General features: G+C 35.7%; 1 protein-coding gene across 1 annotated transcript; it reads right to left on the reverse strand.

The window, feature by feature from the left end:
• Positions 1-6,659: 6,659 nt before the first annotated feature.
• Positions 6,660-16,213, reverse strand: LOC149163673 (shikimate kinase 3, chloroplastic-like). The gene is made up of 10 exons (XM_089431802.1): positions 15,566-16,213; positions 12,216-12,262; positions 11,963-12,017; positions 11,743-11,815; positions 11,540-11,627; positions 11,190-11,272; positions 10,940-11,069; positions 8,317-8,395; positions 8,083-8,147; positions 6,660-7,079 (listed from the first exon to the last, which is right to left on the reverse strand). The coding sequence occupies exons 1-10, from the start codon at positions 15,798-15,800 to the stop codon at positions 6,981-6,983; spliced, it is 954 nt and encodes a 317-aa protein (XP_089287928.1). The 5' UTR covers positions 15,801-16,213; the 3' UTR covers positions 6,660-6,980.
• Between the last annotated feature and the right edge of the window lie 2,237 nt (positions 16,214-18,450).

Here is an 18,450-nt window from a genome sequence, read left to right on the forward strand (position 1 = left end):
ACAATATGCTCCTACAACACAAACTATGTCATCCATACCTCCTCCTTCTCAACCTGTTGTAGTTAATGTTGTTCAATCCTTTAATATTAAAGGAAATCAACAAACTTATGGGAAGATGAAAAGACGTGGGAAAAAGAAATATAAGGGAGAGAAGGGGAGTGCAAATAAACCAAATGTGAACATTTGTGAGGGCAAGAAAGAGTCCAAAAATAAAGTTAAATCCCTTGCAATTTATGAAGTGAGGACCATCTTACTCATATTTTCCCTAAGATTCAAGATGCTCAATGCGTGTTGGCTCAACAGGGTCCTTCTAGTTCGTAGGATGTGCTTACTTACTAGCGCGAATGCTAATACTGGAACCCCTTTAGGGAGCACCCAAGTAGAAGGGGAATCCCCATCGAATGTACATATGCTTAAGTCTCATGTTGATATTTCAACTAGAGCTTGTGATTATGGAGAACTAGATCCTCTAAGGCTAAAACTGCTTCTAATACTTAAGAACCTCTTCATGTAGAGAAGCCTATAGTTGAGTTTATACCTCAAATTTCGAAAGGCTCCTCAAAACAATTGACCTATAATCCAAACGTTAGGGTTGCTTAGAACTATTCCATTGTTGAAGATTTAGCTTAAATCCCCTATGTTATGTTAGTGTTAGAGGTACTCCAGTCATGCCCAGCATAAAGGAGTGCATTACTCACTACGATCAGAGCAGTTGATCCAAAAAAACTCTCTGGTGATTACATTTGATACCTCAAATGTTAAAAAGAGACTCCCACATCATATGGATTTTCAAATTAAATCTACATATCGCAAGAAGACTATCTTTCGTAACGTATTTGATGAAAGAGCTTCCACATGTGCGATGTCCATGTCATGTTGGAAAGAAATTGGGTCTCCTAAAGCGGTTCCATCTCCAACACTCTTAATTGCATTCAATGATCATTCTCATAGGCCTCATGGGAATTTTCCCGCTTTTCCAGTGTGAGTTGGGGGAAAAGTAGTTAATGTGGAAGTAGAGATAGTTGATGCTAATTTGGACTATAACTGTTGTTGGGTCGAAATTGGGTATATGTGATGGATGTCATTGTTTCATCTATGTTTCACATATTATGTTTTCCTCATGAACGGAGAATCGCTATGGTCGATCAGTTAGCCTTTTCTCCCAATGACCCTAATGCATCTTCTGACTTTACTGTCCCATTGGTTAAAATTATCAACAACCTATTGAGAATTTGAGGTTTGGAATGTATTCCTCATTGATGGGTACTTTTGGTCTTACACCTCCATTTGTATACATTAATGTCATTTAGTCATCCAAGGTAGTTCCTCGTGACATTCTTTTAGAACTCATTACTTTGGTGATCCTTGGACCTTTCCTTCTCCTACCACCACATTATAAAGGCGGCAAATGATTGGAATGTCTTATCTTATGTTTGCAGTAGAAATTACATATCAGGCTATCATGAATAGTGTTGCAGACTCAAATTTGATCCTTGTTTCATCTGAGGATTTGGATAATGATGTGGTACATATCTGGGAAACTGACTTGACCACTACTATGGATTGTCCTGACATTTTTTTTCCATCTAATGAGGCAATATTGGAAGTAATCACAAGTGTAGAGAGACCATGGGATGATTTACATCATCAATCTTATTTTCTCCCTAACTTGCGAAAAGTTGAGTCAAGTTTGTTTGGTTCTTCCTCTCATGGAAGTGTTCATAGGATCCTAAACCCTTTGGCTCCAACACATATTTTTTTTGAAGGTAATATGGTCAATATTTCACAAACTATTCCTGTGAGCATTTCCAAGAATCCCAACATTTTAGAAAATGTTTTCATTGGAGATGATTGTTCCGCTGAAGAAATAGAGATTTATATTGACCTCTTTAAATAATTTCGCAATGTATTTGCTTGGTCTTATGAGGAAATTTCTAGGATTGACCCTAGTATCATTCAACACTAGATCAAGACCTATGAAATTGTGAAACCAGTACGCCAAAGGCTTTGACTAGTTAACCCTAGGAAAGTTGCGTCTATTAAGGCAATAATGGAGAAACTATTTAAAGTAGGTTTCATCTACCCAATTCCTCTCACTGAATGGGTTTCAAACCCTATCCCATATGAAAAGAAGCAAGGAATAATCTGGGTATGTATCGGCTTTAGGGATCTAAATAAATCTTGTGTAAAGGATGATTTCCCCACTCCATTCAAAGATCAAATTATTGATGAGTGTGTTGGAAATGAAGTTTTCTCCTTTATGGACGGATTCTGTGGATACAATCAAATTACAATTCATCTTGAAAATCAACATAAGACAACTTTTATCTGTCCCTCGGGCATGTTCGCATATAAGAAAATGCCTTTTGGCCTTAAAAATGTTGGAGATACTTTCCAGCAGGCTATGTCATATGTGTTCCATGACATCAAGCACATTATAGAATCTTATTTGGATGATTTAGCTGCTTGCTCTCGAAAGAGAGTGAAACATCCAAAACATCTTCGCTTGGTTCTTGAAAGATGTTGTCATTAGAAAATCTGATTAAACCCTCATAAGTGTGTTTTCGTTGTAACATCAAGTGGGTTGTTGGGATTCATCATTTCTAATGAAGGGATCTGAGTTGATCCCTTCAAGGTTGAGGTAATACTTTAGTTGCCTCCCCCATCAAACATACGTCAACTTCAAAGTATCCAAGGTAAGGCCATTTTTTTTACGAAGATTCATCATAAATTACGCTGAGATAACAAAAGGATTTATGTGTCTTCTGAAGAAAGGAGTTCCACTCATTTGGGACAAATTTGTTCAACGCTCATTTGATGCTTTGAGAAAAGCACTAACCTATGCCCCTCTACTTAGTTCACCAGATAATAACAAAGGCTTCCTTTTGTATATTGCAGCGGAAGAATCTACCATAGGTATGGTTCTAGTTGAGGAAAACGATGCCCTTAAATAGCATGTGATTTATTCACTAAGTCATAGCTTAGCCGGTCTTGAACTGTGATATTCCCATGTTGAGAAATTGGCCTTAGTGGCAACGCATGTTGTTCAACGGCTCCGTCATTATATTTCGCTAAAGAAAAACATCGTAGTGGTTGATCTCGATCCTTTTCAATTTGTTCTCGGTAGGCAAGTGATTGGGGGAAAATACAATAAAAGGATTGTGATCTTGTAGGAATTTGATCTTGAATTTGTGCCAGTAAAATCAAAGAAGTCCTTGGTTTTTGCAGAATTGATTTCGGAACTGCAAGCTTACGAAGGAGATTCTAGTTATGAAGAATCTTTTCCTGATGAACGCCTTTTTCTAATCTTCTCACAAGATCCTTGGTATGGGGACATCATAGAATATCTCTAAACTTCGAAGTTTCCTCAGTGTTTTTCTAAGGATGATCGTTAGAAATTGTGTCACCTCACTAGAAATTATCTGATTATTGGTGATACTCTATATCATCAAGGGGTTGACTCAATCTTAAGACGTTGCTTGACCTTAGAAAAGGATGAGTTCGTTCTAAATGATTATCATGATGGAGCTTGTGGCGGTCATATATTTGGGTTGGAAATAACTCTAGAATATTTTGTGTGTAGGGTATTTTTGGCCTTTGATTTTCAAAGATTGTATTGTAGCAGTCAAAAAACGCCACCCTTGCCAAATCTATACTCGAAAAATGCATGCTCATCCAACTCAGCTTTTCCCTGTCATCACTGTCGGTCTGTTTACTAAGTGGGGAATAGATTCTATGACGTCACCCGATTTCGTCCAGGGACACAAGTACATTATCATAGTCATTAACTACTTTACAAAGTGGGTCGAAGCTATGCCTACTTTCAATAACGATGGTGAGACATCACTTTTCCTTTTCAATCAAGTGATCTCGTGTTTCGGTATCCCTAAAGAGATTGTCATTGGTCGTGGAAGTGACTTTCAAAATAAGATGATGTTATTTAAGATGATCTAACATATCTATATGTATGTACTTTAAATTCTATTATATGTCTATGCTTTTGTAATTGATTTGTAGGCCTGCACATTTTGGAGGAAGCATAGGGTTTGGACCCTACAAGATCTACTTCAAACGTAGGACCCCCAGGTACGTCTCCTATCCAAACTTTTGTGAATTTGAATGTTTGACATGCTTGCATGAATGTTCTTTATTGTTTTTGTATTCTGCTATGTTTGAGCTTTCAACCCCGACTCTTGAGAAACATTTCCCACCAACAACGAGCATGTTAGGCAACCAGTGATGACTAGAGTGTCACAAGATCAACATGACAATCTCTTTCTGAGATGGGCGTGGGACCCTAGCGTTACAGTGCTTGACAGTCCGACTACCCTTAGGGTTACACTGGGTTCGACAAGGGGAGATCATTCTGACCTTCCATTGGATTTTACTGATTTGTTGTTGGCGTGGGGGACTTTGCTAACATGGAGGGATGGTCAGCAAGAGGAGATCATGGGAAGCTCATGCAGGTGAGGATTCCTCTCCACAGGAGTTAGATTGTATCTTCAAGAGTCCACCCTTGGAGTGCATGAGATGGATGGCACAATAGAGTGGCAACACGAGGAGGTGGTCAGGCCTTCATATTATCATGATGCTCTACTATTGATGACATGCAGGAGGCTACATGTACATGTACCAGGTTGGGAAATAAGAGGAGCAAGAGGCTACAGGTACATGTACCAGGTTGGGAAATAAGTGGAGCAAGAGGTGCTTCACACTAACCAAGATGGCTTAGTATCTTGGTATCAAGGGACTCCTTCATGGCAGGGTAGTGCTAGAGACAGAGATGACTCAATGGCACATTTGGGACCCCAGTATCGTTTGGATTAGCCATTTGGGTCAACTAACAGAGAGGGCGCTTGTTCAGGCATTGCTTGAGGATAAGCAATTTTCGCAGGGAGCACTGTAATATCCTTAATTTTTATTTTCTGCATGAAAGACAATTTTGGAAAGAGGAGGCATTTCTGACATTGGGACTTACGAGGGAAAAAGGAAAATTGCAGCTCTAGTGGAATGCGGGGGCCACAAGAGTGAGAAATTTGACCCAAGGAGGGAATTCGCATCCTTGGAAGAAGGAGAAAAGAGGATGTGCGAGTTAGGAGAGAGAAAGAGAGTGGGGGCCATTAATGGAAGAGAAGGGAGGCCATCAAATATAAATCAGGGGAGGAGGCTTTCATTTGCATCTTTGGACAAGTTTACTTCTAAACATAAGTTTTCTTGAGTTGTTTAGCCAAGTCAACCAATGTTGTTTAGCACAAGGAATTCCCAAGTAGGAATTCCACCTCTACCTTCGGTGAACTTTGAGTGTCACCCTAGGAGAGTAGAGAGAAGTCCATCCTCAAGCTTTCCCAAAGCCACATTGCAGATCATTTCAACTAGTGCATGCTTCACCTTGGGCACAAAAGAGATATTTGCAGGGCTGAGTGGAGCTAGCAAAAGGGGTTGTTTGTCAGAAGCCTTTGCAGGAGAGACATCAACCTTGGGGGCAACATTCTCAATGGATTTTGCAGCGCTGGAAGTGGAGTATTTCTTGAGGGACGAATCACATCATTTTGGGCTTGCACAAGGGTTTGGAGAGAGGGAGTCACTCCTAATTTTGTAAAATTTTATGAGCAAGTTTGAGGGCCAAAATCTCAGTTCTATTTCAGCAGCCAACACCAGTGATTTTCTTGGCCAACGCAGGGATTTTTGGTGGCATTTTACCATTGGGCATCTCACTTCCAACCTGGGTTATGCTTTGCTTGCCATAGCAAGCTTAGGTTCCTCTTTTTTTGCATATATGTACTCCATCCCATTCAAGATTAATAAAATGGCTTAGGAATTTGGTGTATATTCTCGTCTTTTAATTTTTTGTCCTTGTGCTGCATTTCCTAGTTGTTTCCTAGTTGTTGTTGTAGTGCATGTTTGTTAATCACTTAATATTTCCAATTAAGAATATTACATAATAAGTGTAAGCACACATCCCATCTGAGAGGGGAAATTAAACTTACAGCCGTTTAAAACAATATAGATGAAAGAATGTCAAAGAAAATGAGATAACAAGGGTTTTAAATGTATAATGGTACTTATGTAATACAATGTGGTTGCTATTCTCTCCAATCTATATTACTATGTATGTTTTATTATATTACTTCTCACACATTTTTATATGCATGGTACTTGTTAATCTCTTCTCATCTTGTTTGTATCTTTAGATATGCACAAGTTTTTGAGATGATAATTGGTTTTTAACTTTGTATTTTCTTGCTAAATCCTTTTATTCAATCATTGGTTTTTAAAACCTTATATTTGGTTATTAGTTTTAAAAACCTTATGAGGCATTTATTTTGTGTATGATATTGGATATTTAGAATTGTTACAATGCTTTCTTAGAGTTTGAGTGTTTTATATTTGGTCACTAGTTTTAAAACATTACGAGGCATTTATTTTTTTGTTTATGATATTGCATATCTAGAATTGTTATAGTACTTCTTAGAGTTTTAAGTTTGGCCATATGCATTTGACATGTTAAAGAAATTTATAATAGTAATGTTATTTTCAAATAATGTAATGATGTATGGTTGTGAATCAAACTCAATGAAAATTAAATGAGTGAAAAAAAAAAACACAACAATAGTTGTGAACCAAGATTAATGAAAAGTAAATGGGTGACAAAAAATACAATAGTTGTGAATCAAGCTTCGAAAATTAAATGGGTGATAAAAAATACAACAATGTTTCTCAATGTGGTAATGGAAGCCTACAACTTTAGCTGCCTATAAATGCATTAGAACTTTGATGTTACATTTTTGGATAGGAAAATGGTATCCGAGAAGGATGTTGTGATGCTAAAATGGTAGCTGAGAAGCTTTTTATCCTACGAGTTCAAAGTCAAAATTCTATCATCGCTCAAAAATAATGCAACACCCACCTTTGTGGGCAGACTTGCAAAGAATGCTAAGACTTTCAAAAAATGCTGTCTATTGGGGTACTACTCCTAAACACTACAATTTTCTTGCATACTCATAAATGTTGGTTTTTGCACTTGATGTATCATTCCTTGCATTTTTACATCTCAAAAAGTTTCCGATCCCCTGTAGAACCTGCAAAATAAACTTTACATATTAGATTTCTTTTTTCAAATTTTATTCCCAATAAGTACAATAATCAATTTAAAACCCCACGTCAAAAAAAACTGAAATTTCTCCATAGAGGTGGCCCTCATAAATGAGATTTCAGATAGCTAACCAATTGAGAATATAAGAACATCTTTCGAAAGGATTTCACATGTTAGCAAACACAACAAAACCATGCAAACATGCACTTTAGTAGAAAGAATGTGGGCATGGTCACTGGACTTACATTTCAGCCCTGAGTCTCAGGTATGAAAATCAGAAAAGATAAATATTTGTATATAATGTTAAAATTGTAAAAAAACTCACAAGAAACTGATGAAAATACATTCTTTCAAGTATTTGATTGGAAACAATAATTTTGTGGAGGATACTGAATTTTTTTCTGGAGGATACAATACTCTGGAAGCAATAGTAAGAACTAGTTAAAGGACAAAAGAAGCTTGCAGTCTTAAGGTAGAGGATCAGGAATAATCTTGACTTTAGAAAAAGTATGCATGGCCTAAGTATTCCTGATACTGCATAGTATATTGTCTAAATATAGCTTAAGACGATTAAAAACTGAGAAAACGTTCAATATGACATCTCTTGGATTTGAAGATTAAACCACAGAACAGACCAAAGGCCAGCATTAGCAAACTTTGTACTGTTCTGTCAATTAGCACTGTCGAGATGATATCAAACTAAATTTTGTTAAAATCTACTTATATCGATTCACTAAATAGAACTGATCTACTCCATATAAGAACATAAGGTATCTCATTTAAATGTAAATAGAAGATGGTAAAAAGCAGCTCTGAAGCACCACATAGATGAAACTTTGAAAGTATAAATAATAAAAAGAAAAGGAAAAGTGGAAAGACCAAAAACTCAAGTCGGAGAAATATCACTGAACAATTCATAACACCACTCAACTGGTCTGATGCATATCCACTACAAGCATAAACAATCATCATGAATACAGAATACACACCTCACTGGCAATAGTTGTGGGGGTAAGAGCAGAAACATCTTCAACGCCAAGTTCTGCTGCAATCTCTGCATTTATAACAAAATAACAAACTTGTTTGTCACATTCTTTGAAAATGACTAGTGGTAAAGAAAGCTGGTTGTATAGAATTGAGCCCCCGTGATTTTGAGCATATCAACGAATAAGAGATGTATTTGACTTCAGAATGCAAAAGAATAAGGCAGAACAGGAATATACTTTGCAGTGATACTTTTACATCTGAATTGGCATATGCTTCACCTCTTCGCTCAATAAGTTCGGTAAGCCTTGCAAAAGCCTGCAAAATGCCATAAAACATAATATAGATGAGATTCATGAATGCACATAATGTTACAGGTCATATGCAAATTACCAAAGATATAGTGATGCATGGAATTCAGACCAATGACCATGTATAACCAGATGACCTCAGTATTATTTTAACGCTTTCACGCTGACTTGTGCTGATTTGTTTCAGGCAAGGTCCAGTTTTTGCTTGTTTTTATTTAGTTTCCTGCTCAAGGGCTGACATGAAGTTAAATATGGTTGATGGAGGTCTCAATACAGAGGGCGCAAGGACATTGATAATGGACGTTGAATTAAAAGTTCAGAAGCAGCAGCAGCTTCCTCGAATATATCAGACCATAACTTATTTGAATACTTCTTTAAGTGCACCTATTGTAGTGCTGGTTGGTGATTGACATAGACAAGTGTTCATCTTTCTCGTAATGAGGATGTTGTTGCTGTTAAACAGACATAAGAATGACTATAAAATAGGATTCAGGAGCTCACCAGTGAGGATGTTTACAGACAGCCTAATCAGGGTGGAAACAAAGGAATGGATCAGACAAGCCCTGAAGGCTTGTTCGAATGTTAGAGATTCAGTCAAGAGATCAACAACAAACAAAGCAAAGATACAGCACTTTATGCAGAAATTCAGCCAGTGGAATGAGGAACCACCAATGAACTCTCTTACAGAACCTTCAGTATTTTCAGTCATCCAAATATATTGTCTTGTAAAGAGTCTCACTACATTTATATGTTCGGGAACAGACTTGCCATTTTTGTGCCTAAACGAAACAATTACTTTCATCTTGTCATTGAAGGGTTTAGTCAAGATGCAAACGGATTAGTTTTAATAGAAATGATGGTCATACATTGACTCGGGTTCCCCCATATGTAAATTTTGTCACATGAATAGAAGCTCTTGTCAAATAGGAAAAAGAGGACAGACACAAATCTCACTTATTTTAATCATGTCAGCTCATACTTTGTTCACGGTTGTCAATCAGATTTGAAACTTTTGCACATCACTTACATCCTCTGGGTAATGGACTTGTGTCAGAAATAAGCTGAACTTTGTATATCTATGCCTGCTTTGCACATTTATCCTTAGTTAATCAGGATAAAATATTTTGAGGTAAAGGAAGGTCACTAATATGCTTTTGATACTCTCCAACTAAAATATCCATAAGAATATTAAACAGGATACTGTGATATTAGAATTTGTTAGCGTTTGTAATTTTAGTTTAACTGACAGTCCAAAGTGTCCCTCAGATTGTGAAAAAAATGGTTATTTGTTTCATGCACCCAATTTCTGCACCTCTCTCGCTTCACCCATCCTACGACAGAATACATGAATTAAGGTTATTCAGCTCTCCCTAAAAGTTTCTTTAATAACAAATGGCACATTAGGAGGTTGATAGCTAATCCATGTATCGAAGCACATTCAAATTATAGACCAGTCAACAGAATGCTGCTGGGCCATATGTATAGGAGATTGAACAGACTCCGGGAGACATGACCCAAACCCAAGGTAGTCATAGGGGAACTTATGGCTGGATGGTATCCAGTTAGTGAGAAAGGTAGTATAGTTTTGTAGTTACAGGGATGGGCTGGATGGTTTGCAATTAATTATGCCAAAAATGAAATATATACCTCCCAAAGATCTTTCTATATCTAAAGAATGCCCTTATAGGAGACTTCTTGACCCTTGAGTTGCCATAAGACTTATTGAGTTGCGAGAATTTGTAACTTAAAGCTAAGTCTATTGCAACTTGAACTTAAGGTTATTGAAACAATGAAAGGCCTATATTTCTTACCCTCAAGGCCTTACCTAGCTTCCAGTATGCTACACCTGGTTTTAAATCTTAAAAGGCCAACTCAAAAAATTGCATGGTTGATAAGGATCATATCGGTAGGGTTGACTTCACATTTGAAGGGTTGATAAGAACCTTACTGTGTCAGGAGTCAGGACCTACCTTACTGCCCACCTAAGGTACAATTAGTGACTCACACATTATGGGAGAGGTACAAGGTAAGAGTCACTCAACCAACAAATGAGGGCACAGTGCGGTAAGTGAAGCCTGACAAATGTGGAGAAGAAAGAAGGGCTTTTCAGTAGCTAGACAGAGAATAAGGAAAAACACACACACACATATATATAAGGACTGGAAGACCTTGCATCTGTGTCAAAGGAGAATGGAGTTTCTTTTTTAAGGTTATTCAACTCTCCCTAAAAGTTTCGTACATAACAAATGGCATAACTAATCCATACATAGAATCAACATCAAGCTCTAAACTTCAACCTGCAGAGCACCTCTTCTCCTATTATACATTCTTTTATACGATACTAAAGTTTTCCTATAAGCCTAAGGAAATGAGCACACATGAAGCAGGATAATTGATAAAAGAGCAAATTATGCAAGAACTCGATGTAAACAACTAAAGCTTAAAGAAAGACAAACACTTATAGTATGGATACATGTAAAATCAAAATAGCTGAAGACTGGGCATTCTGTATATGAATTATGGATTCTGGAATACTGAAAAAGAAATTGACCTGAGCGTAGGGATCAACTACAGCTTGGCCTAGAAGTGGTCGTGATTCAGTCCCCACTGCTATAACTCGTTTCGCAAGTGCATCTAGAGGCACATCCAGCCAAATTGTGACTCCTTCATTCAAATACCTCCTTTATGTTTGCAACACAAATGAGAAAGATAACAGTTAGTCACTTGTAGAACTGATCACTCGTAAAACTCTAAACATTGAATAAGAAAACAAATTTGTTCACTTATTGCAGATTGCTCACCAATTTCGAGGTCGAACAACGGCACCACCTCCAGTGGCAACTACTAACCGATGCATTGAAGACAATTCGCTTAGAACTTTGCTCTGCCAAATATGTTATCCAGGATATCATCAGTTCATGTGCCACATAAAAACTAGTTTCAGGTAAAAGATTTTGTTGACTGTAAAGTTTGAGAACTATTAAAAAGACGCCTTCTCTTGAGTGTCTTGAATACATATGACCAATGGAATTTATAGATGATAAAAGAACCATAGAATGAATTCATAGATAATAAAATCTTTTAGGTTTCATTCTTTGAATCATGTAGAAGTATGCTGTAGTAAAATGTGACACACAGAAATTGCCATTACCTCAGAGTCTCTAAAGTACTCTTCATTTTTCTCTTTGAAGATTTGTGCTACAGGTTTTCCACCTGCAGATTCTTCTATCAACTTGTCACTGCACAAATACAACAAACTTCGTATCAAAATGTTTGGTATTGCAAGGAAACACACGTGTAATCTAAGAATGATAGTTGGCTTTCAAATTCATATCCTCAGCCTTTGTAAGATACCTGTCAAAGAAGTTATACCCTAAAGCTTCTGACAGAATTTTTCCCACAGTGGTCTTTCCACAACCCATCATTCCTGTAAAACAACTATTTTTTTAAAAAAGTGGATCGTATTACATATTGCAATGATTACACTCTTTCTTTCATTGATATTGCTCAGATTCCAAGAGTGCATATAGTAAAAATTGAAAATGATTTTGTTTTGCCAGGCACCATAACTTACCAACAAGAAATATACTTTTTCCATCCAAGCCTAGGGAAACCTCTTCAGCCTTACTCTGCACCAGAAGTATTCCACAGACAATTAGAATTATTTGACAGAATGAATCATTAGTCAAACCTTGCAGTCAGATAAGAGACATGCTACCTAAAACTCTTTGAGCAAACGAGTGAAGTTCAACATAAGGCTCTCCCCCATTCCCTTTAGACCCTTGACTGAAAAGGAAACAAGAAGAAGATAAAAGTTGAAGCCTAACCTTCAATACTAGTGTCCCCTCCGCGCTGCATTTGTCTGCTTCGGAAACTGTTACACATTAAATTCCGAGGCCATTAACAAAGAAGCAAATAAACCAGTCCAACTAAATTCAATAATGTGCCTAACTTTATTGAAAGACAAAGTTACATGTTTGAGATCTAATAGTTATTTACGATTAAACTTCTTGTCGGAGTATTTCAAGGTTTTGCTACATAATTAAATGCATTTAATTTGAGTTACGGGGCAATATAAAAGGCAAGAGGTTTATACAAAAAGATTAACCCTGAACCTTCCAGTGAAACTAAGCTAAAAAGAAGGTGGAATCTCAATGATGACAAGCATAAATGGCACAAAAGAATGAAATATATTTGGGATACAAGCGTTTTCTTTCAAATGAGGCTCCTCACCTGGTTCATTCTATGCATAGTGCTCCCACCAAAAAGAAGGCTTTATAAAGTAGGGTTAACAGATGTTAACTGCAGCTATTGCAGGAAAGATAAAGATGTTGACCGTGTTTTCTGAAGGTACCCGTAACCCGTTTGGTTGCGAGATTCGGACATGGCTATAAGGCCTTTCTATATACGTGTTTATGTTATCCTTCTCACGATCCATGGCACTGCCCTCAGATATGTCTAGAGAGTCTGGCAGGTAATCAGGGTGGTCACTCTCCACTTCCTGTGGCAAAAGACATGCCAGAACATTTGAAGATTCTCCAAAGAAAGTTAAATAAAAATTTTAAATTCTCAATTTTGGATTCTATAGCAATTCATTGTTCGGCCCATTTGAATGCCTTAAGTTTGTGATAAGCTAGATAGAGGAACTAAATCTCACGCTCTTGCACTACCTGAATGGGTAGCTAGGGAGAAGGTTATTTTGATGTAAAAATGGATTATCATGCACTCTTAGAAGGGATAACTACTTCATCCCTTTCAGTGATATAAGTAATAGGTAATCAGGATGGTCACTCTACACTTCCTGTGGCAAAAGACATGTACCAAAACATTTGAATATTTGCCCAAACAAAGGGTAAATAAAACTGATAAATTGTCAATTTTGAATTCTAAAATTATTCGCTGTTCGACCCATTTGAATGCCTTAGGATCATGATAAGCTAGAAGTAGGAACTACATTTTATGCACTTGCACTACCTGCATGAATAGCTATCGGGATTTGAAGTACTGATGGCATATCATGCACTTTTTAGAGGGATAAGAACTGCATCTTAATCTTAAAATAGTGTACTGAAGCTGAGGGACACTGGTTATTGCAGATTAACGGTGAAGTCCTTGGTCTAGTTGGTGCTAGCAAGGAATGGGTTTTTCTCCACTTAGCGCTGGCATAGAGGCCTTGAGCTAGTTGTTATTAGCAAGGCTACACAACCATCTGCTGCAGTGGTTTTTTTCGGGGGTCCTAAGCTGTTATCCTTTCATTGGTGTCTCTAGCTGAGGTCATTTTCTTTGAAACTCACGTGCTTGTAGGTTGGCAATGTAGGTTGGCAAGGGGTTCTGGTTGTTATTTTTCTCTCTTTCTTGTCTAGCCAGATATTTTCTGTTTATAGCCTCGGCGAAATTAGGAGTGAGACTACAAACACACAGAACCTTGCCCTTGTCATCTCATAGCCCCAGCTCAGGGGAGGCATTTGAGCAGGAATGTGTATATCTCAGCGGTAAATGTTCCAATGGCAATTATATTCTATGATCCATTTGTGCTTAAGATAAGTGCCTCCCTTCAATGTGAATGTGAGATTCTCCTGCAAATGCATTTAATTCCAGTTTTCAAAATTGCTCCAATGTGTTGAGTTTGCATTTAAACTCTTGCTAGCTGCATATGGACGCTGCGGTTTAATGCATAACTGAAATGATATCTGGCTAAACAACCTGGCAAACGAATGACAACAAATGGTAAACAATCCCACTTGGCAATTCAGCACAGAAATGGAGGTGAATTAGTAAACAATTCCTAAAGAATACGAATCAGGTGCAGTACAGAGTGGTCTCATGGTAGCCTGTGGCTGACTAAAGGAAATCTTCAGAGTGGACATTGCACCCCATTCCTCATAATAGGAATCTGGTATGCTGCAGGGGCAAAGACAAAATTTATGGTTGAAAGAAATCCAAACACACTTCAAGAGCATATATTACAGCATGGATTCAGAATTAGTCTTAAAATGGTAACATAATCACGATTCACTATGTTCCCAGCGAAAATCTCATGCAATTCCTCACATTTTATGGATAGTATCCAGAGTAAACCCCTCGATGTGGACTATGGTGCCTGACCCGGTAAGAACATTGAGAGAAGTATGCAATAAAGCCAGCGATCTTTGGGGATTGACCCTGAAACTTCCTACATCAAGCTCAAAACACTCAACCACTTCAATTATATCAATCTCAAAACACTCAACCACTCAAACTAACCCACCAGACTACCCAAATCCTATATATATCCTTTTTCTTTTTCTTTTGGATTTTGATCTTGCATTGGCAAATCTCAAGGCTCAGGAATAACTCCGTCCTTAGCAGGCACCCACCACATTCTCACCATAGCTTGGGAGATCTGCACTTGTTCCTGGATAGACGTAGATGGCAGATTTCTTGGGCATTACAGGTGGCATGATGTGATATTATATTCTGTTGTTTACCAGTCCCTACTGTTTTTTAGTCATTGACATATAATAAAATATATGAGGCAAACATATAATAATATATATGAGACAGACAAAGAGGCAAAAACATCTCCTATGTCCAAATCTTTCAATGAACTTTCTAATAAAATAAAATAAGTGTAATTACAGTATAGCCAGAGAGTTAGCTCTTTCAATGAACTTTCTAATAAAATAAAATAAAAGTGTAATTACAATATAGCCAGAGAGTTAGCTCAAGTGGTCATTAGCCAAATGAAAGATTTAATAAATTTTCTAATAAAATATAAAGTGTAATGACAGTCTAGCCAGAGAGTTAGTTCAAGTAATCATTAGCCAAATGTGAAATCTCTCCCTAACCTCTCCCCAGGTTAGGGAGGTTATGGGTTCGATTTTCTTGATCCCTAATGGATAGTTGGATAAAACTTAAGCACTGATGGCTTACCCTGGTTAATACCCGCAATAGCAGTAAGGTGTCCAGGGTTTCCACACACATGGTTATATGAATTAAACCAAAAAAGTGAGAAAGAGTAATAACATTATACATATATCCTCTTATTTCAATATTTGCAGTGAACTTCTGGAATCCCCATTCAACTGATTCATAAACCGTATATAGCTCACTGCAAAATCTATTACTTAAAAGAACATCCTTGTGAAAACCATAAAACTTATTCATCCACCCCTTTCAAAACATTTAAAAAACTTACCAGTGCATTCTCCGTTATGAGAATAACAGGAGACTGGAAATGTGGGCAATCTGGCTTGATCAGAAGATCTTTTCTTAATCTGCAATGATTGTATACCAGAAATATGTAGCTGCTGATGTCTGCAATTGCCTAAAGACACTACAGCTTTCCTTGTTCTTCCTACATTCTGCAACCTTGAATTAGAATACGATTGTAGATTGAATGTGCTACAAGATTCCAAACTCAGCATTTCCATTGATGCTCTGAAATCGCAAAGGGTGACCTCAGGCCAATTTAATAACCAAGATCCAGAAATTCACAGAGAGCTTTTCCTCGCTGGAGCTACAATTGGGTGGCTTCAGATCAATCCAAAAGCCAACACCCAGCCGTGCTTCTACAGAGCTGCTGCAGCAGGAAGCGTTTGAAACTCTGTTCGAAGGCTGTGCCAATGATCCCCCATATATAGCTTCAGTAGCAAACAGGGCAGACATTGGGAAAGGGGCCGTGAGAAAAGCGGAAGGAGGCTAGAAATTGCTGGATATTCGATCAAATTGACAAGCTGGTGGACAACTCTACAAGTTGGGCAAGGGGCGGCGTGAACTAGACTTTATTTTTCTGTGTCATGGTGTTTGGTAAGCATGAATCGGTGAGATAGTAACAGGACCCACTTCACATATTGCTGGTGGCTTAGATTTCTTAAATATTCAGGACAAATAATGGTTGATTTAGTCTTTATACAACATATCCACATTGTCTTCCATATAAAACTTTAGAATTCGTCCACGCTCCATATATATTCATTTGTTTTATGATAATTTTATATATATATATATATATATTCACTTTTTTCCAATTAAATTTCAGAATTCATTTAACTACAATATATTCTCCACGTTCACGTATGCTTCCTAAGTTTCTACCTTTCATATTTCTTTTTTTAATGGGACAATGGTTACTTTGTATTTGGACAAATTGAAGGAAAAACACATTTTTAAAAATAATTTATATTGTTATTGTGAGTTAGATTTTCATTTCACTATAGATTAGTAATCTAAATTTAAAATGTTAATTTATTAATATATTTAGTTAAGATGAGTAATTTAAATTTAAAAGGTTAATTTATTAAATATATCAATATTTGTATAAAATATTAGGTATTTTAAATTATTAATAAAAATAATGATTATTAATTAAGATTATCTAATTAATTGGGGTTATTTTAAAAGATTAGGAGAAAAGAGTGATCTTCCTTACTTAAATTTAATTCTTGCAAATGACATGACAAATATTTCTAATTTTGATGTATAAATATATTATGAGGAATATATATAGGTTCAATTCTTGCAAGTGACATGAGAGATATTTCCAATTTTGTTGGTTATTAGGAGGAATATACCTCTGTGTATCTGTGAAAAAATCAATAATTGAGATTATCAAAATTTATAAAATAAAATTAATTAATTTAATAAATGAAATTATTTTTATGATTGAATCATTTGGAAATAAAAAAATTTAATTTTCCTTGATTTTATAAATAATTAAATTATAAAATTTAATTGCATCCAAAGGCTCTTGAGAGCCCATATAGTAAAGATGTTGTAAAGTAATGTAATTTAATGTCTTGTAAATGTTTTTACTAGATCAAAAAAAATAAAAAATAAAAATAATTCTACTTTAAAATAAAAATAACTTTAAACTAAAATGATAAGTTTAACTTGACTTGGTCAAGTTACCAGTGGTTTTTGAGCTCTAGGGTTGTGAGAACTAATGGTATTAATGTGGAATATAACCTATTTAAAATAGGAAGTTATACGAACCTAAATCCATTTTAACTCTGGTCTTGGATCATCTTGGATCTCCCAAGCGTTGAGAGGAATCAATTAAGATAAATCTAAGTTGGTTTTATTATAAATATATTTAAAATAAAGCTTAATATATTTGTAAATAAAATAATAAAAAGCAAAAACAAAAAACATTAAATCTATATAATATTAAACTTACAATTTTAATAAATTATTTTATTAAATCATTTATTTTTTCTAATCAAAAATCATTACTTATTATAATAAAATATCAATTACAAAAATTATTAAAATTAAACAAAATTATACCCTACAAATATATTAAAATAATAATAATTTACAAAAATTATATAAATATAATATGATATATAAATAATAATAATAATAATTTACAATATATTATATAACTAATATGATATATAAATAAAAATAATAATAATTTACAATATATTATATAACTAATATGGATCAATGGTTGGGGCAATCGGCTGCCACGCACCCCAGAGTCTCGATTTGTGAGCATATAAAGTTTCATTGAGACTGTAATGAGAATGTAATGAGATGTGACGGATGCCAACTTGTCTGACATGTATATATGTACAAAAAAGAGGGCCCAATAAAGCTTCTTCTGGGAACTATCCCCTTCTTTTAAAAAAAAACTAATATGGTATATAAATAAAAATAATAATAATTTATAATATATTATATAAATATAATATGTAAATAATAATAATCAGAAAAACCATAAAATATTATAGATAAACATGCATAGGCAATATTAGTAATGTTGCATATACACTTAATGAAATAGATACATCTTATTAAACACAACCCTTCAAAGAAAACCTAAGGGTCAATTCCTTAAAACAAGGTGTTGTATAACTAATCCAAAAGCATGTCATATTTCTTCTTCTAATATATTTGTGAGATATACACTAGTAAGCAGTATTTTGTTTTATGACATTTCAACTAGCATAGTTATCTTTAAATTTGGGCTTCAGATACCTCAACTAACATAGCTATCTTTAAATTTGGACTTCATAGAGTCACTTTTAATGAACATGATTAAACACAACCCTTCCAAGAAAACCTAATGGTTAATTC

This window comes from Pinus tabuliformis, chromosome 5_1, assembly GCF_031772625.1.
Source record: "Pinus tabuliformis cultivar Carrire ecotype Pingquan chromosome 5_1, CPIR1, whole genome shotgun sequence".
Lineage (NCBI taxonomy): Eukaryota > Viridiplantae > Streptophyta > Pinopsida > Pinales > Pinaceae > Pinus > Pinus tabuliformis.

Bases quoted from the DNA above. Each gene is read 5' to 3' on its own strand.
- LOC149163673 (XM_089431802.1), bottom strand. From the start codon at position 15,800: ATGGAAATGCTGAGTTTGGAATCTTGTAGCACATTCAATCTACAATCG. The intron at 11,070-11,189 runs GTGAGCAATCTG...GCAAACATAAAG, and splicing joins GTTGTTCGACCTCGAAATTG to GAGGTATTTGAATGAAGGAG. The intron at 7,080-8,082 runs GTGTGTATTCTG...TTTATTTTGCAG, and splicing joins CCACAACTATTGCCAGTGAG to GTTCTACAGGGGATCGGAAA.